This window comes from Bos indicus, chromosome 2 (genome assembly GCF_029378745.1).
Source record: "Bos indicus isolate NIAB-ARS_2022 breed Sahiwal x Tharparkar chromosome 2, NIAB-ARS_B.indTharparkar_mat_pri_1.0, whole genome shotgun sequence".
NCBI classification, from domain to species: domain Eukaryota; kingdom Metazoa; phylum Chordata; class Mammalia; order Artiodactyla; family Bovidae; genus Bos; species Bos indicus.
The window spans coordinates 70,983,650-71,009,207 of NC_091761.1; the positions used below are offsets into that span (position 1 = coordinate 70,983,650).

The window sequence follows — 25,558 nt, forward strand, 5'->3', positions numbered from 1 at the left end:
GGCTTTAGTATTAGAGTAATGATAGCATCATAAAGTGAGCTTGGAAGTGTTCCTTTCTCTTCAGTTTTTTTGAAGAGTGAGGAAAGGATTAGCATTAACTTGTCAGGAAATCTCTGGAAGAATTCACCAGTGAAGCCATCCAGTCCTAGGCCTTTCTTTGTTGGGAGAGGCTTTGGGGTCTTTTTGTTTGTTTGTTTTTTTGCTTATTATTTTAAAATAGTCACAATAAATTCATTTTATTTTAAAATAGTGAGATATTTTCAGGAAAATGATATTTTCCAAAACAAAAAGTAATGCGAACAGAGGCATTGTTTTATATTTTTTAATATCTCCTTAAGGGCTGGCTTAATATGAAAGAGCTGGATTCTCATGTTTCTGCATTCACTGTGAGGCAATATTTGATTAAAATATATGAAGAAAATCCAGCCTCACAGAGACATGTAGTTAGGAAAGGGAAGAGTGTCTTAGTAACTTCTTTATCATTATAGATATTCTTCTTTGATTCAGCATCTATCTAGTCAGCTAAGTCAGAGAGTTTTTTAAATCACTGATTCAATCTCCTTACTCATTACTGGCCTATTTAGATTTTTTATTTCATCATGAGTCAGTCTTGGTAGATAGTATGTTTTTAGGAATTTATCCATTTTTTTGGTGTTGTCCAATTTGTTGTCATATAATTGTCCATAATAGTCTCTTATAATCTTTTGTATTTCTGTGATGTCAGTTATAATGTCTCTTTCTTTTTTATTTTATTTGAATCTTTTTTTTTTTTCTTAGTGTATTAGCTAAAGGTTTGTCGATTTTATCTTTTCAGAATACCAGGTCTTCATTGATTTTTTTCTATTGTTTTTCTAGCTTTTGTTTCAATTATTCCCACTCTGATCTTTATTATTTCCTTCCGTTAACTTGGACTTTGTTGTTCTTTTTCTAGTTCCTTGAGATGTAAACTAAGTTGTTTTGAGATCTTTCTTTTTTCTTCATTTTGGCATTAAGCTATACTTTCCTCTTAGAGCTGCTTTTGCTTCACTTCATACTTTTTGGTATGTTATACTTCCATTTTTGCTTGCTTCAGATATTTTCTTTTTTAATTTCTCTTTTGATTCTTCCTCAGCTTATTGGTCATTCAGGAGTATGTTAATTTCCACATATTTGTGAATTTTCTAATTTTTCTCCTGTTACTGATTTCTAGTTTCATACCATTGTGGTCGGAAAAATACTTGACGTGATTTCAGCTTTTTTAAATCGTTAAGATGTGTCTTATGACCTAACATATGCTCTGTTCTGTGACGTGTGAGGAGAATGTCTATCGTGCTGCTGTTGGATAGAATGTTCTCTATATATTTGTTGGGTTCATTGGGTCTAAGGTATAGTTCAAGTTCAATGTTTCCATGCTGACTTTTCTTATTTGTCTGATCCATCCATTATTGAAAGTGGGATAGTGAAGTCCCCTACTGTTATTGTTGCTATTTTCCCTTGGGGTATGTTAATATTTGCTTTATGTATTTAGGTGTTCTATCTACCATAATTTTAAATTAATGATGAGTTTAAATCATATTTGGAGAGCCCTTTCACAATTAAACTTGTGATGTGACATTGGTCATTATTGGTGACAAAGCTGCAGATAGGCCAATACTACTGTGCTGCTGCTTACATTCATACTGAAGAAAATAGCAACTTACAGCTAGAAGTCGGTGACAATTAAAACAAATAACTTTCCCACCCAAGTGTACTGTAAATTTGTAGCCCAAATTCAGGGGCCCAGTCTTAGGTCCCATTCACTGTCAAGTCCCACTCCAGTCCTATCCTCAGAGAGTAGAACTGTGGTGTTCGTTCGTTCATTCATTCAGTAAGCACTGAACACCAGCTCTGTGCCAGGCCTTGTGATAAATGGTAAGATCCACAGTCAAATAAGATGAAGTTGCTATCTTTAAGCTGCTCACTGTCTACTTAAGGAAGAGCATCAGAGATACCATTCCAAAATGCAGAGTGTAAACAAGCACAGGAACGCATCGTCTACCCTTCCTAGTAATCCGATAAACCCGATGATGCTGAGGTTGGGGTCACTCCCGGATACTAACACTGACTATTACATAATGCTTTTGAAAAGACATGCATAGCATTGATCATAGAAATTCCATACCCTTCTTTCCCAGCACACTCACTCTCACAAATTTGTACCAAACAAATAATTCAGGACAAAGGACAGAGTAGAATGCAGAGGTCCTTCCCTCTCCTCTTCTGGAATCTGTGAGCTCCTGAAGAAGGGGCTGGGACTTATTCAGCTTGTGCCCCCATGCTGGCACATATTAACACTGAAAGGTCTGTTGGGTGAATGTTGGACCATCATGCAGTTCTGATGGACAGAGAGGGAGCTGGTAGGAGGGGCAGTCCACAAGCTGACCAACTTCCTGTTTTCTCTTCTAGCCACCAGAACATCAGGAAAGATGGACAAGCCGCTCATCAGCCACCACCTGGTGGACAGTGATGGCAGCCTTGCTGAGGCCTCCAGTGAGGTTCCCAAAGTGGGCATCCTGGGCAGCGGGGACTTTGCTCGCTCCCTGGCCACCCGCCTGGTGGGCTCCGGCTTCAGTGTGGTGGTGGGGAGCCGCAACCCCAAACGCATGGCTGGGCTGTTTCCCTCAGCAGCGCAAGTGACTCTCCAGGAGGAGGCGGTGGGCTCCCCAGAGGTCATCTTCGTGGCTATGTTCCGGGAACACTACTCCACATTGTGTGGCCTCAGTGACCAGCTGGCTGGCAAGATCCTGGTGGACGTGAGCAATCCCACAGAGCAGGAGCACCTGCAGCACCATCAGTCCAACGCTGAGTACCTGGCCTCCCTTTTCCCCACCTGTGCAGTGGTCAAGGCCTTCAATGTGATCTCTGCCTGGACCCTGCAGTCTGGTCCAAGGGATGGAAATAGGCAGGTAAGTGCTGGAGGAATGCCAGTCACCATAATAAATGTAAAAGGCTAAGTTTCATTGAAGGCCCTTGATGAACCAGGCTCTTCGTGTACGTTATCTCAGCTCATCTCACATGACTGCAAAGTTCCGTTTCGCAGAGTAGGGCAGTGTGGTGCAGAGTTGTTAATGAGCTTACTTACACCAGGTCCCATAACTTAGTGAGCTGGGGTTTGAACTGGAAATCCATGTTCTTCTATTGTAATTTGATTTCCAAGAAAATAAGGAGGAAAAGGTTGATGGCTTTCTTTTTACTATCTGGAGTCTAGAACAAGAGAGATTTTGCTTTTAGGATTGGACTTAGAAAGAAGAACCTGCGCCAGGTCCTGAGGAAGCAGGCAAGTCCCAAACTTTATCTCATCTATTCCAAGGGCTTCCAAGAACTGAGCAGATTTCTCAGAATAGTTAATAGCAGGTTTTTCTGGAAGTGGAAAAAGGCTCCAGAAACAGCCATTGCTGCATACAGTTGTTGGCAAGAGGGGCTCTAACCAAGACAAGATGGTTTCTAATGTCAAGAGGCCACCTGCACTTTCCTGAAGGAAGGATGCCAGGCTCCACATGTGTATGAGACCCTCTTCCAATGAGTCCAGCTCAGATGGCTCCTCTGCCAACTCCATGCCAGGCTGTGGGAGAGCCCAAGGTACCCAGCCCCTCTAACTGGAGGGTCCTCTTTACAGCCTGCATCTTGGGACTCTCATATATGGACAGGCAATGGACAGTGGCTGAATGTAGAATAGCAGAGCCTGGAGGGAGCAGAACCAGCAGCTGGCTGGGGAAGCCTTTGAGGTCAGCTTTGGCCTCGGCCCTACCTCATGTCATCAGGCACAGAAAGGGCATTCCTTCTGAGACACAGAGGTGAGAATTGATGCTCCCAAACTTCAGTTTCCTCACCTGAAAAATGTGGACAGTAGTACCTACTTTCAGGCTTGTGGCAATGCTGAGGGATCACATGTGTTAAGCCTGGTACATAGTAGGTCCTGAGTCAGTGTTGGTAGAGCAGCTGACCACAGCAGTGTCAGCAAGACACATGGAGTGTTTGGGACCAGAGGACACCAGTGGACCTGCCTGGGGGCTCACAGAGGGGAGCATTGGGCTACAAGGCAGGGGCTGACTTGTGGATTGCCTTGTGTGTTGGCTGAGAGCTGTAAGGGGCAAGAGGACATGGTCACAGAGGACACTTGTGGACTGAGGGATGGAGCTGCAGCCACAGCAGCACGTTCTTGGCCATATGCAAAGCCCAATAGCTGAGCAACCCTCAGGGCAGGCCAGAGTCCTCAAGGCACCTATTCCAAGGGCTCCTGGGGGCTGCCTAGATGGGTGTTCTGCGTGTGGATGCTGATGGCTATGAGCTGGGTGAGATGCTCACTGTTGAATGAGTGTTGGCCATTATCCTTGAGTAGCGGGCACTGCTGGGTCAGAGACTGGGAGACCACAGGGAAGAAAGGCCTCTGGCCTGGGAGTCAGGGCCACCTTCTGCTCCAGCTGTACCTTACCTGGCAGTTTCCTCGGCTATTCAGTGAGGAGTTTGGCCAGGAGGCTCTCTGAGGCCCCACCCAGGGACCCCATCTGATGCCTCCCACCTCCCTCCCCACAGGTGCCCATCTGCAGTGACCAGCCGGAAGCCAAGCGCACTGTCCTGGAGATGGTGAGGGCCATGGGCTTCACCCCTGTGGACATGGGGTCCCTGGCCTCGGCCCGGGAGGTGGAAGCCATGCCCTTGCGCCTCTTCCCAGGCTGGAAGGTGCCTGCCCTCCTGGCCCTGGGGCTCTTCATCTTCTTCTACGCCTACAACTTTGTCCGAGATGTGCTGGAGCCCTACGTGCAGGAGGGCAAGAACAAGTTCTACAAGCTCCCTGTGTTCGTGGTCAACACAACGCTGCCCTGCGTGGCCTACGTGCTGCTGTCGCTGGTGTACCTGCCTGGCGTGCTGGCAGCTGCCCTGCAGTTGCGCCGCGGCACCAAGTACCAACGCTTCCCCGACTGGCTGGACCACTGGCTGCAGCACCGCAAGCAGATCGGCCTGCTCAGTTTCTTCTGCGCTGCCCTGCACGCGCTCTACAGTCTCTGCTTGCCGCTGCGCCGCTCCCACCGCTACGACTTGGTCAACCTGGCCGTCAAGCAGGTACGGCCCTCGTGAGTCGTCTCCTGCCAGTCATGGTACTGGGTGTCCCGTAGGTACAGTGCTCCACTTGTCATCTGCCAATTCTTCCCCATGGGACAGCTGTAAAGAATCTGCCTGCTGATGCAGGAGAAGGAGATGTGGAAATGTGGGTTGATCCCTGGTTGGAAAGATCCCCTGGAGTGGGGAATGGCACCCCACTCCAGTATTCTTGCCTGGAGAATCCCATGGACAGAGGAGCGTGGCGGGCTACGTACATGGGGTCACAAAAAGTCAGATATAACTGAGCACACATGCCTATGGCTAAGGAGGAAAAGAAAACTGTGGAGAAGGGTGGGGTGTGATTTTAAAGGGTGGTGTAGGAGACCTTGCTAAGTAGGTGATATGTGAGCACAGGTTGGAAGGAGAGGAGCTGCCTGGCACCTTTGAGGAATAGCAAGGAGGACCTCTTGGTGGAGCCCAGGGAGGCAGTGGTGGGTGAGGCCTGGGAGGCTGAAGCCACACCAGAGAGGCCTTGAAGGCCAAGAAAGGGCTTTGGCCTTAGACTCTAAGCCAATGAAAGGTTTTGAGTAGAGGATTGATGATCCATCTGGGGTTTTAATTGGCTCACTCTGCTACCAGGTGGAGAAGCTAAAAGATCTTCTAACTTGATCAGATGAAGATGCTGGGAGACCAGTTAGGAGGCTGTGCAGAAACCCTGATGAGAGGCGATGGAGGCTTGGAATGGGGTGGGGGCAGCAGAGGGGCAAGAAGGTACTGAAGGCATGTTTTGAAGCCTGAGTACACAGGATTGCTGTAATAGACTTGGGATAGATGAGGTGCTCAGGTTCTCAGCCTGAGTACCAAGGGGGATGGAGTTACCATCATCTGAGATGGGGAAGGCTGCAGAAATATGTTTTTTGCGGGGGGGCACAGTAATTATGCATTTAGGAAAGCCAGATGGTGCTCTTTTGCCATCAGGATTCCTGGGAATGCAGGGCCTTCAGCCCAAACCAAATAGCACCACAGGCAGCCTCCCCTGGCACCTGTACCTACAGAAATAGGCCCCCTAGATGCTTCCTCCTGGTTTACAAACTCACAGGGCCTGATTCTGACTCCAAAGCTCAGGTCTGCAAGCAACACTGCTGTTCTTTATTTTCCTGAACCTGCTTGATTCTCCCTCTAGCCCTCAGCCTCTGGCCTGGTGTGTGGGTCCTACACACTCCAGGACACTTAAGTCACCCAATGAGACCCTTCTCATCTACCCCTGGTTCCAGCTGCAGTTTTGTTCTTGCTTGGGAAGCAGGGATCCTACTGAGGCTGTGCCCTCCCCAGGCACATCTGCCATGCAGCCATCCCCTCAGAGGCCTGGCCACTTCCCAGAGCAGGACTGTGGGGGCAAGGTGGGGCCGCTTCCTGGGAACCACAGACCTCAGCCCCTACTCACTTGGGTTCCTGCCTCCCTGCTCTCAGTTTCTCAAATGCCTTTGTCCTTCCCCACCCATGGACACCTGGCATCATTGCATCTGTAGGCTTGGGCTTTCATAAGAGAAAGTTGGAACCCAGACTTCAGGTGAAAAAGCAAGACACCTGCTGGCAACGAGAGAGAAAGAGAAAAATAATGGTCACACACTCTTTAAAAATAGCTTACTGTGTTCTAAGTAGCATTCTAAGAGCTTTACATACCCAGCATGAATTCATTTAGCTCTTATCTCTATAAAGTAGATGCTGTACTACCCTTATTTTACAGGTGATAAAACTGAGGCACAGAGAGTTTAAGTTACTTGGCCAAAGTCACACGGCCAGTGAGGGGCTGAGGTGGGATGCAGATCCAGCCATTCTCTTCCAGATCCATGTTCACGCCCATGTAATTTCTACAGGGAAAACAAGTCCAAATTACCAGTTGAGTAAGTGATCCCAGAGCTCATTCATTCACTGAGTTCTACTCTACCAGGCCCTAAGGCCACAGGAGGAAATAGGACAGTCTCATCCTCCCCTTAGCTGGCATGGGGTGGCGTGCAGGCCTGGAGGCCAGAACTCTGGACTCTTGTCCTCTAGCATCACTGATGAGAACAAAGAGCTTGACCTTGAGCAAGTCATGGCCCCTCCTTGGTTCTCAGCACCCTGATGTAGATGGAGGTCTTACCCAGTGCTAGTGGTTTTGATGCTCTCTGATATTCTCCCACTGGGCAGGAGGCCCTGCATAGCCTCTCGGGGTATGCTGCCCAGGAGGTGGCAGATCTGGGTGGCAGGCATTTCAGGCAGCAGGGAGGGAAGAAGGTGATGCCCTCTTCCCACCAGAGCATGAGGCAAACCCTTGGCTGCCCCTTCCCCTGCTCACCCTCTGACTGCCACTCTCCAGATTCTCCGCCCTGCAAAGGCTCTTTCTGTTTTTAATTCAATCATTTATTTATTTTTGGCTATGCTGGGTCTTTGTTGTTGCATGGGCTTTCTCTAGGTGAGGCAAGCAGGGGCTACTCTGTTGCCGTGTCCAGACTTCTCATTGCAGTGGCTTCTCTGGTTGCTGAGCACATGCTCTAGGCACACAGGCTCAGCAGCTGCGATGTGCGGGCTCTAGGGTACTCCGTTTTCAGTAGTTGTCACTCATGGGCCCTAGAGCTCATGGGCTTCAGTAGTGGCTTGCAGGCTCTAGAGTGTGGGCTCAGTAGCTATGGCACATGTGCTTCTTTGCTCTGCAGCATGTGGATCTACCGGACCAGGGATCAAACCCATGTCTCCTGTCTCATAGGCAGATTCTTATCCACTATGCCACCAGGGAAGTCCCCAAGGCTCTTCTTGATATTATGTTAATATAGTTTTGCCATGATGCAAATACCAAGGCACAGAGGGGCAAGTGCAAGGTCATTTTCCCTGGGTTTCAAAGCCCTGTAAGGCTGCAGGCCCCGGTGGAGGTTGCCAAGCAACCATCACTCCCACAGGATGGGATCAGAGACAGATAGCAAAGTCAAGCGAAGGGGCCAAACCTTGTTCTGCAGTGTTCTGTAGTGCAGAGCCAGGGCTGCTGTGGGTATGTCGGGGGCGGGGAGGCCGGTTAACAGCAGAGTAGCACAGAAGTAGGATGCACACCCAGGAAGTGATGAGTTGCCTGAACCTGGAGGTTTAGATACTGGATAGTCTGCAGGTCAACCATGCCCTCAGGCTCCAAGACTGGGCATCTGAGGTTGTCCTGCATTCAGCCCCTAACAGCAGGGCTCTGGGGGCAGTTTGTGACCTGTGACTTTTCCAGTCTGCCCTCAGGCTGCCCTCTCAGGGCCCACCTTGGCTGCCTGACTGGAGGGAAGGGAGCACGCTAGCCTGGGCACAGGAAACACAGGTTTCCTTTAACCCGAAGTCCACAGAATTGGAGACGCAGCTGTACACCAGCTGCAGAGAAGACCTCTAAGACTATGTTTATTGATATTATTAATAGTATTACCAATGGTAACTACTACTTTCTGATTTACATCTATGGTAAATCATATTTTATTTACTAGTGCTTTCTGATTTACTTCAATGGTGCCTTAGAAATACATTTTAAGATCAAAATTAATATCAAAGACAATGTTTTATGCACACACTCTCTTCTCCTTCCTCTCACCCCAAATCTAGTCTAAGCTGTCAGAGAGAACCATCTAGATCTCACGTCTGACCATGTCACTACTGAAAAGCATTTGGTGACTCAGGATAAGGACAGACCCTTCACAATGCATCTGGGCTCTATCCCCAGCCTCATCTCCCCAGTGCTTCTTTGACACATCACACTCAGGTCCCATACTGTCCTCAGAATGGGCAGAGCTCATTCCTCTAGCTTGGACACCCCAACCTGGGACAGCTTGGCAGTCTGACAAACTCCTATTCCTCCTTCAAAACCCAACCTCTATTAAGCCTCTCCAGCCACTCTCCCGTTCCCCATTCCTACCTCTGTTTTCTGTTGTGTTTGGTCCATATTTCTATGATATTTCTTTTGCATCACTGTATAATCACTCATCTACATGTCTGCCCAGCCTAGATTTCCATGACTGGATGGGTCTTCCACCCCTTGAGGTCCATGGTTCCTAACACAGAGTCCCAGTGCATATTCACTGAGTGACTGTTAACTTGGCCACCATGAAGCTAACACCAGGCATCTCTTACGAGAAGCCTGGGTAAAGCTTGGGGAAAGACTAGTCTAACTTTCCAGCTGCCATTAAGACCAACAGCACCAGCCATTTATTATATTAATCATCTACTATGTGCCAGTCACTTCTCACTTCACAAACATCATCCATTTAGTCTTTGCAATAACAGAGAGAGGTGCTGGTACTCTGGAAATCGACTGCCTGGATCTCGTGACTGACCCCCAGCAGCAGACCCAGCATTGGAACCCAGGCCTTGGGACAGCGAAGCCATTCTCACCAGCACCCTAGACTGACCCTTCTCCTGCTTTAGCATAGTCTCCGGGTTTGGCTGGAGGTCAGCATCACCCTCTTGCCAACCACCACCCACTCTTGGGACATGGTGAGCCTTCTGGGTCTCCTGTCCCTGAACCCTTCTGCCTCTAAGCTGAAACCTACAGGGAAAGGAAACGTCATGCGTGGATGCCAGCATTCCATCTCTTGTTGATGAGCACTGTCCTCATCGTGTCAAGGTGGACAGCTTAATTAGCTCTGAACACGGGAGAATCCCTAGGGGAGTAGAGAGCTATTGAATCTATGTCCCGGTTAGCCGTGTGTGACCCTGGTCACTGGGAGCCCTGAGAACAGCACTTTGGTTGGATGAGACCCCCACGGCCTAATATCCAGATGCTCACACAGGTTCCTCAACACCCATTACTCCCTTGCCCGCCTCACCCAACCCCTTCCCAGCATCACTGCTGAGTGGAAATATTAGGAAAAAAACAAGACATTTTGCAAGCAAATGTGGTGTGTGTCATCATCCAGACTCTTGACTTGTGACATTAACTGCCTAATCTTACCAAAAGGCAGAAGGGAGTGACTAATGAAGTATATCTGAAGAACAAACAACTGAGAACATGGGGATGACTTACAAGAGGCAGTTGTTAGCCATGGGAAGGTGTGAGTAAGCCTCCACCAGGCTCAGGTAGGAGGGAGACCTCCCAGCCCCCTTCAGGGTAATATCCGGCCCCGCCTTCCCTAGCTGGTGATGACATTTGTTTGGTAAGGGAGCAAAATTCTAGGATTTTAGACACGAGCTCTTCCTGCTCTGTGGAGAAACAGGCCCAGAGCTGGAGTTGCCCAGAGTCTCACAGGACTTGTGGTCAGGGTGAGAACCTGGGTCTCCAGACTCCTGGTCCTTTTGTGGCTTAATGACACCAGCGAGAGCCAGCCTGCACTGAAATAGAACAGAGTCCATCATTTTTCACAAACTACAGGAAAAGTATTCAATGGATGGCATTTGCTCAGTTTCTTTCAACTTTTTCTCATAAGCTTTTCAACCATTTTTGCTCAGCCCACTAGATTCATTTTTATTATTACATCTTCTAGCTCACTTGGGTTATTTTTTTTTTTCCCTCTGCTGAAATAGTTTCTCAAAAACCTGACTGACTCTGTTTTGCAAAGCGGAGATGTGCCTGCTAAAGCCTGGTCATATTTCCTAAGGGAAATGCTGTTCCTTGTCCTGTGGGTAGAATTGAAGCACCAGCATTTCCCAGTGTTCTGAGAGAACACCTTGACTTCCGGGAACTCTGCTACCTGGTCTAGTTGGGAAATGATAGTTTTATAGAAGGATCTGTCAGCCCTGCTTGGAGGGGGCTCAGGTGCAAGAGCACTCCCCGTGGGGAGGAAGGAAGTAGACACCCTCTGGGCCTGCAGTGGCTCATCAATGGGTGCATCCCTGGAGCTCAGTGGGGCATCCGGAACTCTGTGAGGGCAGGTGTCTTTGTTCTCTGTGGCCCAGGGCCTAGCACACAGTTCAGTTCAGTTCATTCGCTCACTCATATCTGACTCTTTGTGACCCCATGGACTGCAGCACACCAGGCTTCCCTGTCCATCACCAACTCCCGGAGCTTACTCAAACTCATGTCCATCGAGTCAGTGATGCCATCCAATCATCTCATCCTCTGTTGTCCCCTTCTCCTTCTGACTTCAATCTTTCCCAGCATAAGGGTCTTTTCAAATGAGTCAGTTCTTCACATCAAGTGGCCAAAGTATTGGAGTTTCAGCTTCAGCATCAGTCCTTCCAATGAATATTTAGGACTGATTTCCTTTAAAATTGACTGGTTGGATCTCCTTGCTGTCCAAGGGACTCTCAAGAGTCTTCTCCAACACCACAGTTCAAAAGCATCAGTTCTTCGGCACTCAGCTTTCTTCACAGTTCAACTCTCACATCCATACGTGACCACTGGAAAAACCATAGCTTTGACTAGATGGATATTTGTTGGCAATGTAATGTCTCCACTTTTTAATATGCTGTCTAGGTTGGCCATAGCCTTTCTTCCAAGGAGCAAGCATCTTTTAATTTCATTGCTGCAATCACCATCTGCAGTGATTTTGGAGCAGTCTGACACTGTTTCCACTGTTTCCCCATCTATTTGCCATGAAGTCATGTGACCAGATGCCATGATCTTAGTTTTCTGAATATTGAGCTTTAAGCCAGCTTTTTCACTCTCCTCTTTCACTTTCATCAAGAGGCTCTTTACTTCTTCTGCCATAAGGATGGTGCCATCTGCATATCTGAGGTTATTGATATTTCTCTGGGCAATCTTGATTCCAGCTTGTGCTTCATCCAGCCTGGCATTTCTCATAATGTACTCTGCATATAAGTTAAATAAGCAGGGTGACAATATACAGCCTTGACGTCCTCCTTTCCTGATTTGGACCCAGTCTGTTGTTCCATGTACCGTTCTAACTCTTGCTGCTTGACATGCATACAGATTTCTCAGGAGGCAGGTCAGGTGGTCTGGTATTCCCATCTCTTGAAGAATTTTCCAGTTTGTTGTGATCCACACAGTCAAAGGCTTTGGCTTTGTTTTTCTCGGACTCTCTTGCTTTTTTGATGATCCAACAGATGTTGGCACAGTAGGTGCTTCTTAAGTGCTCATGGGTCTGCTTGGTGAGTGGATCTTGGCCCCTGCTGTGTAGCAGTGGTTGATGTCATGGCATTCCAAGCGCAGGTTGGAAAAGAACTTCCAGACACAGAGCATTTCAGATGGGAGTGAGTTTATTAAGAACAAAGAGTTGAGGTAATGTGGGGGCTGTGAGCACCATGGGCCAATCTCCTGACAGACCAGGGAGAGCCAACGGGATGCTGTTAGAACAGCTGGTCGGCTCAAGGGACAGCTGATGCTTTACATGGGTTGGTAGCCAATTTTTATGGCCTCAAGACAAAGAAAATTCCTGCTTGAAGGGTGGCATTAGGTGATTGGTTTGAGTGCAATAGGGTGAGTACCAGGGTGGAGGGTTTGGGAGGAGGGGCATTTTTGCCTAATTTGGAGTCAGGAATCTGGCCCGTAAGGATCAGGGCGGGTTTTTGGCAATGGTTACAGTGAGGCTCAGTCAGTTCCAGAGGTGACCTTGGATCTGGGCTCTGCATCAAAGGCCTCACACCTGTGACCTCAGTATGGGACTCCACAGTTGAGTCAAAGCTGTATTTCTCAAACAGAAATAAGGAGCTGGGTGGGAAGATGAGAGCTGGGGCTAGTAAGGAAATGTTGAGGGGTTTGATGTCTGTGTGTGTCTGGAGTATGAACCAGTGATGGGGGCAGCTTGGGGGACCAAGGGTCCCGGGTGAGACAGGCTGGGATGGGAGGTGGGCAGCAAGGGCAGCAGCCCACCTAGCTGATGGGATTCTGAGCTGAAGAGCTCCTCCCTCCTCTGGGGGACTTGGGCACCCGAAAACCTTGAGAGATGGTCGTGTTTGGAGGTTCTTTGTGTCTTATCAAATTCTCTGGCTCCTTACTCTTGGCTCATGTGGCTGCTCTGGTTGACTGGCCCCAGGCAAATTTGTGAAAGCCGTGGGGAGGGAGCCTTGTCTTCGGAGCCTGCTGCCTGGTTCCTAATCTCAGCTCTGCCATCTCCTGAGGTGTGTGTGACCACGGCAAGGTAACTTGATCTCTGTGCCTCGTTTCCCTCATCTGAAAAACGGGGACAGTAATGAACTCTCCCTCACAGGGTCGTTCTAAGGATCAGGTGAGCTGATACTTGAAAAGCGCTTCAAACAGAGCTAGACACACATTACATGAGGTGGAAAGTAGAAATGTTGGTTGTATCTGTGTTTCTCCCATCCGAAATTCCTCACTGGCCCAAATCCCAGGGCATCGACCTTGGCCAGTGTTCATGGTTTTCCTTCCTTCTATACCAGGTCTTGACCAATAAGAGTCACCTCTGGAATGAGGAGGAAGTGTGGCGGATGGAGATCTACCTGTCCCTGGGAGTGCTGGCCCTTGGCATGCTGTCCCTGCTGGCTGTCACCTCACTGCCATCCATCGCGAACTCACTCAACTGGAGGGAGTTCAGCTTTGTCCAGGTAAGGTAGCCTGGGCCCTGCAGGCGCCTTCCCATCCACATGCTGCCTGGGCTTTCATAATCTGTGCAACAGAACCACTCTTTCCGGTGTCCTGGGAGCCTGGCAGGCTCACCCAGGTCTCCTGAGAAAGGGGCTGCCTGGGACCAGCTCATCCTCACAACATCTGGGGAAGCCAGACTTAGGCACGTGAAAAAATCAGATGGCAGAATGCTGAACCCTGGACTACACGTTCTCAGTTTCTGCAATTCTTGGGCTTCTGAAACAAAATCCTATAACATGGAGTCACTGGATGTGTCACTGATCTGGCTAGGGAGTCAGTGAGCCCTTGAGTGAATCTAGCGGCCCACCCAGCACCCTCAGCTCAACCGGGCCCTGTTATTCCCTTTGACCTCTTGATTCATGCAGAGTGGATGGGAGGTGAGCATGAGGGTCTCCAATTTATAGGAAATAAACCACAGCATTTCCCAAAGGACACTGCTCCTATGAAAAAGGACATGTGGGGTCAAATACATTTGGGAAAAGATCCGCTGCCCCCTGAATTAGTCACAATGCACTTTGGCACATCAAATTAATGTCTACCACAGGCAAACCTTGTTCAGCCAACTTATTTGAGTCGTAGCACCCTCCCTACCCCATTCCCCCACCACCGCCACCCACATAACAGCTATCTACACTCTACAGAACACACTTGGGAAGCTGCTACTAGTGGCAAAGGTTCTTCATGCATTTATTCACTCAGTGTTTACTGAACACATACTCTGCACCCAGCATTGTGCTAGCCTGTGAACAAGCCAGGCGTGCACGTGTGCATGCCCAGTTGCTCAGTCATGTCTGACTCTTTGTAACCCCATGGACTGTAGCCCTCCCAGGCTCCTGTGTCCGTGGGATTTCCCAGGCAAGAATGCTGGGGTGGGTTGCTGTTTTGTCCTCTAAAGCCAGGCATAGCCATGTTTTAATTTTAAGGACAACTGGGAAGGGACATTTGCATTCCTCTGGCAACGCCTACTGTTCTCTATACAGAGCACGTGGTCAACCCCCGGTACTGACACACTAACTCACCCACTCCAGTGATGAGTGCTGACTAATACTGGGTTCTACCATCGACATGGTATCAGGGCAGGGAACAGCTATCACTTCCGCCCCCACTGCCAACAAACATCTGTTGCATATCTTCTCTGTGCAGCAAGGACACAGCATGAGATTCCAACAGGGACACCAATGGTGTGGTACTCTTATATAATCCCAATTTATTGTTCCTAACTGGGGACACATGCACACCCTAGAACGAAACAGAGTCGTGGTGTTTTATATCAGTTTCTGACTCTCACTGGCTCTGCTCATCTTGGAAGGTCTCTGGAGGAATGCTTAGGCCTGACTACATGCTGGCAAAAGAGGGGAAGAAAGAATTTTATTTATCTGCCACTAATCCTCATGTGTCAAACACACAAATCTGGGATTTTCCAGTTCCTGCCTGGAGTCTGCAAGGGTGCATGGTTTATCCACAATTAAAACAGGCTGCAGTTTGCTCCCCTCACCAGAAAGTTGCTTCCTTAAGCAGCCATAGATTACAAGCCCCGGCTCCTGCTGCCAGAGAAAGCCGGGGGATTTGGTTTTGTTAGCAAAAGCTGACAGGGACCTCAGCAGCCGCTCTGCTTTACATACTGAAGAGTTGAAATACAAATAGGAAAGTCCTGCTGATGCTGCAGGAAGAGGGGGGTGGAAGGCCAAGGGAGGGGTGGAAAGGCAGGGTTTTACTTGTGGAAATCCAGTGCCTACATTCTGTCCTCAAATGCTTTATCTCTCAAGAGTGCTGACATGGAGGAGGAACAGATTTGTTCCAGCTCTGGAACCATAGGCAGGCAGATCATGCACTCTCTAAGCCTTACCTTACTTACACTCTTGTGAAGTGGAGTGAATTCCCTCCAGAGGTGCTGCGACTCACTGTACAAGATTATGTGTAAAACACAAATACAAAGTGATTTGCCATTATTCTCAGGGCATGTGGCCACATTTCCATGATCACTAAGCTACCAATTGCCCATTTCTGAGCCCAGTAGAAAGCAGCAAGAGACTGAACAGTTGAGTCACTCAGCACTCAGGGGAGGCCAAGAGACTCCCCTGAGGGCCTTAGAACGGTCCAAGGCAGGGTTTGCAAACTGCAGTGGGCACTCATTGATGGGTCATGAAATCAATTTTGGGGCTACAACAAGCTTTTTAAATAGAGTAGAATGTCTCCCAAAATTTCAGGGCACTTTACATGTTCTAAGCACAGACATCTCTTTTTCAGTTGTATCAGCTCAGTAGTTATAGATACATATGTGGATAGACGTCATTGTGTCCTGGGTGGTAATGAAAATGCGATTCTTATGGTGAGCTGACATCAAAAAGTCAGAAGTCACAGAGCTCTTGGAGAAATGCAGATACCCAGGACTACCCCGATCTATGGGTTGGCTCTAGAATCTGTCTTAAAAGCTCTTTGAGTGACTTAAGTGCATGCCATGCGGTGTGTGACAGTCTCTGAGATGGTGGAGCCAGCAGACCTGGGTTTCAGTTCCAAGACCACTACTGACCAGCCCTGCACCACTAGACAGTTTCTTAGCCTCTCCGAGCATCCTGACTGTGGCCTGACTTGTCTGTGTCCACCTCCTGTAGTCACTGGGAGAATCTCTGTTGAGGACATGTGTAGTGCATGACACACACACCCAAATGGTGGTTGTATACTCTCTGAGGTGAGCTTCTCCGTAAGGTAAGTGCTGCTCTGTAACAAGGAGTACCCTGATCACATTTCCTCCCCAGCCGAGAATGACCGCAGCAGGTCACCAGGGCCTGGAAACTGACTGTGGAGACAACGTGGTTCCCAGTGGGCCTGGCCTGACCCCTGGGTCTCTAATGATTTACTGAGCTACAAGCCATCAAAACAGTGTGTTGATTCAACAAGTTGACCTGTGCTTACGTTCCTGAGTCTGTTTTCAATAAGTTTTTAATTTGGGGTTTTGTTTGTCTGGGTGTTTTTGTTGCTATTATTTGGGGCTGTGCCAACTGCTCCTACTTAAGCCAGTTAAACATTGTCAGATTGCAGAATACCCAGGTCAGTGCAACTCAACTGGAAGAGAAATTAGGGTTCACCTCTTAGCACCTCAGTTCTGCCCCATAGTTAGAGGAGCTTCCTATGGCCTTGCCTGCTCTAGCCACTTGCCTGAAATGATAGCAGAGGTCTGCTTTGATCCCAGCCTTGTGAGCAATGGTCCAAAGCCCCTTCCCACCACAGTAACTAAGCACTGGCAGGAGCCAGCAACAACTGGTGGTTTCTTTCTCACTAACAAGCTTACATATAATAGAAATGGCCTTAGCTTGTTGTGGGGGTCATTAATTGCCCCAAGACCATGCCTCCCTTTGGCTGTTCTGGGATTTTTAAATTGTTCCCAAGGATAGTGAGTTTTAGGGAAACAAACTTGCTGGAGTCATCCAAGCTTCTCATTGGGATTGGAAAGTCAAAAGGCCCTTTGTCATTGGCCGTTCTTTGGCTGTCAGCCCTCTCTGTGAGCCATCAGCCCGAGGCTGGGGCCTCCTGCCATCTGTCACCGTGGGATTCTGGATAGTGAAGGGAAAAGGATGTCTGAATGGGAGCAGGTCTTTATTGTCTCCCAGGGCATGTCTTGTTTGCCCAGCACAGTCCATCACTCTCCAAATCAGGGCCAGGGACAGTGGAGAGCATGGGCAAAACACTGGAGCCCCAGGACATGTCACCAAGGGAGGTGCTTAGGCCTCACTGGGGCCACCAGGACTCGTTCCTGGGCCAGGGTGAGTTCTCACTGCTGCAGCATCTGGGAAGGTATCACAGTGCAGAGTGTGAGCCCATTCACACTGGGTGGGTCTTTGTCAAAGCAACAGAAAGGACTGGGTCCACCCCCATCAAACAGCCTGAGTAGAGGGGCCATGAAAACATCTCAGCCTCAAGCTAGAAAGTCTCAGGTGAGGAGAATCTCCCAAATTGGTGATTCTTAGTCCTGTCTGCCGGAGAAGGCAATGGCAACCCACTCCAGTACTCTTGCCTGGAAAATCCCATGGACAGAGGAGCCTGGTAGGCTGCAGTCCATGGGGTCGCTAAGGGTCAGACACAACTGAGCGACTTCACTTTCACTTTTCACTTTCATGCATTGGAGAAGGAAATGGCAGCCCACTCCAGTATTCTTGCCTGGAGAATCCCAGGGATGGCAGAGCCTGGTGGGCTGCCATCTATGGGGTTGCTCAGAGTTGGACACGGCTGAAGCGACTTAGCAGCAGCAGCAGCAGCAGCAGCAGTCCTGTCTGCAAACAGCATCATTGCAGAACTTGTAAAAACTACCAATGTCTGAGCCCCATCCCAAGCCAATTTAATCTGAATTCCCAGGACTGGCACTTGGGCATTAAGATGTTTCCCAAGCTCCCCAAGTGATGTTACTATGCAGCCATATTTAGAAACATAGTCTCTGGCTATGAAAAGGCACATCCCAGCCATCTCAGTAAAACCCAGTGAATTCATCTGAGTAAGGAGAGCAGTAGTTTGGGACTTGAAAATTGTTTGGGAAATATTGGGGTGGTTGGAAGGCTAGTTGAAGATTTATTCCTGATGGAGAATTACTCTGTGGTCAGATGAGGACTCTGGGCTTATAGTTAGCACTCTTCAGGAGCCTACTTTCAGTTACTTGGGCTATATACCAGAAGTGGAATTGCCAAAGCACATGGTGAGTGTTCTTTAATTCACTGAGGAATCACCACACCATCTTCTGTTGTAGCCGCATTCTTTCCACTCCCACTAGCAGCAAGTGTTCCAATTTCTCCACACCCTCACCAACACTTTTCTTGTTTCGTTTTGTTTTTAATAGTAGCCCTCCTAATGGATGTGGAGTGGTTTTGATTTACATTTTCCTCATGTTGGGCATCTTTTCATGTGTTTACTGACCATTTATATATCTTCTTTGGAGAAATTTCTGTTCAAGTCCTTTACCTATTTTTGAGTTAGGTTGTTTGTTTTTGTTGTTGTTGAGTTTAAAGTGTTCTCTATATATTCTGTATATTAATCCCAAATATTTTCTCAATGCTGGGAACTTCTTTAACCCGAGTCTTCATTGTCAATAGATCAGAACTTAGAAAAAGTTAGTGTGGTTCAGAAGTTGCTAGGAGATTTGGAATTCTGGACAGGTCTGGAAGTGACTCTGGTTACATGTGACTCACAGTCAAGAAGCCTCCCATCTGGGGGCCAACCATTTTCATCTGATAACTGAAGTACCTGTGGGTAGCACAGAGCCAACCATGGCCTTTCCCAACAGGCTGTACTGAGCCAAGAAGTTGTTAAGGATGTGATAAAAAGATCCTTGAAGTGGTCACAAAGCCAAGAAGAACCAGAGATGGCTAAGGAAGGATAGAGATGGGATCTTTTGGCAGCTAGTATTTTTTTTCTTTTTTTTCTTGTTCAGTCACTAAGTCATATCCAACTCTTTGCAACCTCATGGACTACAGTCCGCCAGGCTCCTCTGTCCATGGGATTTTCCCAGGCAAGAATACTGGAGTGGGTTGCCATTTCCTTCTCCAGGGGATCTTCCTAACCCAGGGATCGAGGTCAGTAGTTGCGGCTCCTGGGCTCTAGAACACAGGCTCAGTAATTGTCATGCACGAGCATAGTTGCTCTGAGGCTTGTGGGATCTTCCCCAATCAGGATCGAACCCACGTCTCCTGCTTTGGCAAGTGGGTTCTTTACCACTGAGCCACAAGGGGACCCCAGCTAGTATTTTACTTAGGGTTAAAACGTTATACTTGTGAACCTATTTATGAACTTGTATGTATAGCCATTAGAAATTATTTATTATTACTATTTTTAGTAGAAGCATTACAAGTAATTCTTCTGAACCAGTTACTGAGGTTCACCATCTTGGGTTTACACTGGAGTGGGTATAAGCAAAGCGCTGCCCATGCTAGTGAGGAGTAAGCATGAGGTGCGGTAGTAAAATCAGACCCACTTAGAGCCGTGTCTGAGGAGAGTGAAAACAAGACAGCATCTCTCAGCCAAGCCCCTGGATTGATGCTGACAAGCTGGGCCTGAAGGAAATCCAAGAGGCCAATTACAGCTTCTCCATGGAAAGCTCAAAACCAACCTGTAAAAAGCACCCTCAGGTACCATCAAGCTGCCACATTTCAATTAGACCCTTGCAGTGTCTCCTTGGAGAAAATGCACGTGTGTTCATTGCTTGATGGGTCATTGCATATTCCTTATGCAGTGAACACAGGTCTCTCCCACCAGGACTCTCTCAGTGCCCTGTACCCCCTCCCCAACCTCTACAAAGCCCTAACCCTAGGTGCGCTCTGCTCCGCACTGTTGCCTGCCAGGTCTGGGGGCTGCAGAATGCTGCATTGATACAGCGCTTTCCCCACAATTCTGACTTCAGCTTTTTTAATCACTTCCTTTTCTCTGAGGCTAATGAAGTGACTTGCTGAGGGTCACAGTGTCAGTTGAGGATAGCACCAACAGAAATCTGGAAGGCGTCATTTGTAGTTTGCAAGAAACCCTGCCTGCAAAAAGATTCCCAGAGGCTAGAGTTACAGATCAGCACTTCTTGGCTATTTTCACATTGTAGTCCCCATAGAAAGTCGTATTTATATAGCACTTGGGGTGATGAGCTGCTCGTGGCTGGAAGTCATCCACAAAAGCCCACACCTGGCTCAAGGGTGGGACGCTCTGCTGTAAGATGGCCTGGACCATGTCCATTCGGATTTGTGATGGTCTTGATCTCCTTAGCATCACTAATCTCCTTCCAGGCAGGAGAGTAATCCTGGTAGGGTTTGTACCTGGGGTGTTTGTAGCTCAGAGCACGGGCAGGAAGTAAGGGACCAGTACCCATGGGCAGCATTTCTGTGGTGCTATGGGCTTTGTATACAGCATGAAGACACCTAGCCTAGAGGCCCCTGAGAGCCGTCTTCACTGTTGGTGTCAAGGGAACTTTTTGCGTTGTGTTTTATCTTTTCTTCTTTTTGGCCATACCCCACCCAACAGCTGGAGAAGGCAATGGCACCCCACTCCAGTACTCTTGCCTGGAAAATCCCATGGATGGAGGAGCCTGGTAGGCTACAGTCCATGGGGTCACTAAGAGTCGGACACGACTGAGCGACTTCACTTTCACTTTTCACTTTCATGCATTGGAGAAAGAAATGGCAAGCCACTCCAGTGTTCTTTCCTGGAGAATCCCAGGGACGGGGGAGCCTGGTGGGCTGCCTGCTGTCTATGGGGTCACACAGAGTCAGACACGACTGAAGTGACTTAGCAGCAGCAGCACCCAATGGCATGTGAGATCTCAGCTCCCCAACCAGGGATGGAGCCAGCGTCCCCTGCATTGCAAGGCAGATTCTTAACCACTGGACCACCAGGGAAGTCCCTGTGTTTATCTTTAAATCAACTTAAAATCCACTTGTCTTTCTCCTGGCCTTATCTTATGCCAAATATTATCTGTGAAATTATGATTTTGATATGCTAGCAGATACTTATTACTCTATATGCATGAATATATACACAAAACTACTAATGTGTTTTTAAACTTCTTTGAATTTAATTCCATCTTAAGTCCTTTGGCAGCCACTAGAGGTATGAATAATACAGTTTGGGGAAAAGCATTGTTGTTTTATTGAATCCTTCTGAATCAATCAATTCTTACACACATTGGCATATGAGCATTGTTCCCGTTTTTCTGTTGGGAAAACTGAGGTTCAGAGAGTTTGGGTAGTAATAAGATCATGCAGAGAATGAGTGACGGTGCTGGGATTCGAACCCAGAGCCCCACTAAAGCCACCCTGCTTCCTTCCCCTCTGTCATTGGTGGGATCGCTATGTCCATCCTCACCCTTACTGCAGCCTTCTTTTCCCCCGCAGTCCACTCTGGGCTTTGTGGCTCTGGTACTGAGCACCCTGCACACGCTCACCTACGGCTGGACCCGCGCCTTTGAGGAGAGCCGCTACAAGTTCTTCCTGCCCCCCACCTTCACCCTCACCCTGCTGGTGCCCTGTGTTATCATCCTGGCCAAAGGCCTGTTTCTCCTGCCATGCATCAGCCGCAGACTCACCAAGATCCGGAGGGGCTGGGAGAAAGATGGCTCCGTCAGGTTCACACTGCCAGTGGACCACGCCCTGGCCCAGAAGACAAGCCACGTGTGATGGGCCTGCACCCAGCTCCGGGGAACCAGACGCAGGCAGGACAGTGCCCGGAGTTTGCCAGGACTTCTCGATCATGCAGGACAGCAGAATTACACACAAGTTGGTGGGCTGAGGTCTGGATTCCTGGGATGTGTGCAGTAATATTCAGAATGACACGCCTGTGTGTGATATATATATGTCCACATGTATTTCATATAGATAACAGGATTTACAATTACACTTACTTAGCTTAAAAGTTGAGTCCCTGAGATTTCAACCTGTAGATTTCAAAGCCAGTGCCAGATGTTAGGAGAAGGGCAGCTGACACTTGTAACATCTGCAGAGCTGAGCAGATGTGGCACAGAAAAGGCAATGAGAGGCTTGTACTTTGATGATTGCATCCATGTGTGCGCCTCCCTGCTCCCTGCCCATTTTGCTACTTTCCCTAGGCGTTTGCAGAGCTGAGGCTCTCGGGTAGCAGGGCAGACAGGAGCTCTGCCTGGAGCCCAATCCAGGTGCACAGAGCTGACCAGTCACCGGGGAGCAGGGTGCCGCCCTTCCTTTGGCTGCAGCAGGAGGCCAGGTGGGGTTGAGGGCACTGGGGGTGAGCCCAGGTCTGTGCCCAGGGAGCCACCTGAAGGTTCATCCTTTGCCAGGTTAGGAGGTGGGAAGGGGGAACAACTGGGGCTGAGGCTGCTACCCCTAATCCTCCCTGAGCTGGGGAGATTTTTTTTCCTAAAAGTCAGAAATCACCCCGCCAGCTGCAAATTGATCCTCCTGTGGGAGTGTGAAATCACCTCCTTACCGGAGCCACTAATTAACCCTGTCTTGAGAATAAGTGTACTTTTTTTTCTTTCTTTAAGTTGGTGATGACTGTTCTTTAAACCACTGTGCCTTCTCACCTTGTAAATCATTAGTCTGAACGTCTCCCCAAGAGCAGACCCTCTAAAAGTTGGTTCAAGGGGGAGGGGAAAACAAGGCCTGCTTTTCTCGGGGCCCCAGCCAGAGGGCTGAAGGATGGATAGTCCTCACTGAATTGTCCTGTGGAAGGACACTGGGGATTTTTTAAATTTCCTGCTGCCGCCAGGCAGAGAAACTGCCTTCTGAACACCCCAAAGCTACACTGGCTCCAGGTTCTTCCTAATGCAGGGTTATGTTTCAAAATAGCTGTGGGGGGTAAGGTGGCAGGTCTTTTCCACCAAAGCTACAAACTAGAAACACTGCTGCCCCAAAGCACAAGAGAGGCCACAGAACATGTGTCCTTGGATTGTATGCTGTCCCTCACTGATTCATACTGAAACTTTTTATTTCCCCTGTAGAGAGAAACAGCTGTTCTCGGCTAAGCCCCCAACCCCTGGCAGCATCGGAATGATGTGTCATCTCTGAACACAATGGGGTACGGTCCTGATGGAAGACATCAGTGAGATGTACCCTGAAAGGGGACATTGGTCATGCTTATATTCTTAGGTCTCCCAGGCCAGGGGGCATCCTGTTGTTCTATCACAAAGTCGTGTCCAACTCTTTGCGACCCTGTGGACTGCAGCTCGCCAGGCTCCCCTGTCCTTCACTATCTCCCAGAGTTTGTTCAGATTCACATCCATTGAGTTGGTGATATTATCTAACCATCTCATGAAATAAAGAGAGTCAGCTGGCAAAAGCTGACCCAGGAGTGCCACAGAACGAATGCTCCTGCCTCCCCATGGAGACTGCATGAGCTCATGTCTGTGGAGCGCATTAGGGTCCTTGAGTAAAAAGGAAAAAAAAAAAAAGAAGCCAAGTGCAAGCATATCTCATTAGGCCAGTGACTGATGGAGGGAAAGCAGTGCAGACAAAACTGCCTGCTTCCTGCGGATGTTTCTGTCTGCTGCTCAAGAGCCGAGCGGCATGAGCTTACCTCCCAGATGGGCCCTGATGGAGCGGCAGCCTTGGCCTCAGAGAAGCTCACTGGAAAGGCGGTGGGCGAAGCAGAGATTTCAGCATTTGCTTGACAAAAATGCCCGTCAATTTCCTGCTGATAGGAAGCAGGGAGAACATGGGCAGCTGGGACTCACCAAGGATTGTCAGCCCAACTCAGTATTAGCTGCCCTTTTTCTCTGGCCCTCCCTGGGCCTGGGATGTTTCCTTACACCAAAGATGCTGACACAGAGCCAAGTCTAATATGCTCCCTCCCCTTCCCTGCCCACCTTTTGCTGCAGGTGCTCCTCAGGGGGGCAGGTGCAGCAGAGGACCTGACCACACCCCAACTGGACAACCTGCTCATGAAGGGCAGGGTGGGCTGTGTGTTTGGCCTTGACCTGGTGTCATCTGCTGCTCTTCCGTACCTCACCAGGCAGCTGACAACAGCACCCCCATGAGGATAAGTCACTCCCTTCCAGCCTGGGAAATTCTCTGTGCCTCTAGGTACAAAAGTGCCTGAACCAAAGTGCTCTGGAAACCTGAAATGCCATGGTATGAGGTTGAATGTTTAAAATCTATGCTATTGAAACTGTATGTTTTGTTTTTACCTTGAGGAGCTTGTCTGAGAAGCAGCAAAAATAAACACCTAGACTTCCATGAATTTCAGGCTGTTATGTCTGTCTCATTGATCACCTGCCCATTCACTGGTTCACTGGCCCAGTGGGCCTTCTGATTAGAATATGCTCTGAATCAGGTTGTGTGCAAGGTGAGCACAGAATGATCTGGGTTAGCACTCACCTCTGAGGAAGGGACATGCAGACCTGCAGCAACAAGGCCAATGAGGACACAGAGGAGATCCAGGTGACAGAGTGCTGGGGTATTGAAAGGAGTACCAGGAAGACTTCCTGGAGGGAGGAGTGTCTGTGCTGTGGTCTGATTAGAGCAGCAGTGCTCCTCAAACTATAATGTGCACAGGAGTTGCATCAGGATCTCGTCCACACCTCGATTTGGATCCATGGGTCAGGAATGAGGACTGTGCATCTTTTAATAAGCTCCCAAGTGCCACACATGATGCTGATCCCCAAACAGAGTAACAAGGGTTTCGATGGCTTTCTTAGTCTCTGCTGTGCTACAGTCTACAGCCCACAGCCAGTGCATGCCTGCTCCATTAAGCTTCCCCTGGACTCTGGTTCCCTGGCTGCCCTGGTGAGATACTGCTGATGCTGCTGCAAACCCTTGTTCTCTTAAAAGTAGAGGGAGAAAACACCCCACTGGCCACAGTCTTGCCCTCTGTGTGCTTCATGTAGGGTGCTCCCAGGCGGTCCCACATATCGGCTCTGGGTCCATCAAGAAAACAGGAACTCTTCACAGAACACCCACCTGTCACGCAGTCAAGCTTTTCTCCTGAAGCAACCAGAACTGTCTTGTACCAGGAAATAAAAAAGAAACCCATGTGCGGAAAGCAATCTAGTGGTTGAAAACCATTTCTTGGGAACAATAACCAAAAGATGACCTTGCCATTTTGAGCCTGTGAAAAGAGTTTTCCAAAATAAGAACCACGGCCAGAAAAAAACTTCACTACAAATAATTTTCAATAGAAAAACAAAATCTTGTACTTGGAGGTTTGCAAGCGTGCATCCTCCCATGCATAAGGCTGGGAGAGGTAAGTTTAAAAAGAAGGGATAAAGTAGATGAAAAAATATCCATTATTTTGGTAGCTTGCATAAGCACTAAGGAGCAACCAAAATAACTCATATTAGTTAAAGAGAATTATCATTCAGCTACTTGAGAAGCTGAATGTGTTTCCAAAGTAATGAAGGGGGACGCTGGGAAGTACAGAAGCTCACTTGCACTGGATCTCTTTAGAAAGAGGAAACTGGCACTGCTACAGCAGAAACTCTCAATCTCACCAGACTAGCACCAACTTTTTCTAACAAATATGTTGAAAATTCCTTTCTATGAATGAAATTCAGAAATAATATAAACT

General features: G+C 48.4%; 2 protein-coding genes across 17 annotated transcripts in view; one reads left to right on the forward strand and one right to left on the reverse strand.

Moving 5' to 3' along the window:
* The window catches only part of STEAP3 (STEAP3 metalloreductase), a 51,776-nt gene extending 27,544 nt beyond the window's left edge, over window positions 1–24,232 (forward strand). For all 3 annotated transcript variants that reach the window (XM_019973850.2, XM_019973857.2, XM_070768841.1), the window contains exons 2-5: window positions 2,425–2,924; window positions 4,552–5,079; window positions 13,354–13,518; window positions 21,415–24,232. In XM_019973850.2, coding sequence (XP_019829409.2) covers window positions 2,425–2,924; window positions 4,552–5,079; window positions 13,354–13,518; window positions 21,415–21,696 — 1,475 coding nt within the window. In that variant the 3' untranslated portion in view covers window positions 21,697–24,232. The remainder of the gene's footprint in view (window positions 1–2,424; window positions 2,925–4,551; window positions 5,080–13,353; window positions 13,519–21,414) is intronic.
* The window catches only part of C2H2orf76 (chromosome 2 C2orf76 homolog), a 154,089-nt gene continuing 151,946 nt past the window's right edge, over window positions 23,416–25,558 (reverse strand). For all 14 annotated transcript variants that reach the window (XM_070768857.1, XM_070768892.1, XM_070768849.1 and 11 more), the window contains one exon: window positions 23,416–25,099. In XM_070768857.1, coding sequence (XP_070624958.1) covers window positions 24,740–25,099 — 360 coding nt within the window. In that variant the 3' untranslated portion in view covers window positions 23,416–24,739. The remainder of the gene's footprint in view (window positions 25,100–25,558) is intronic.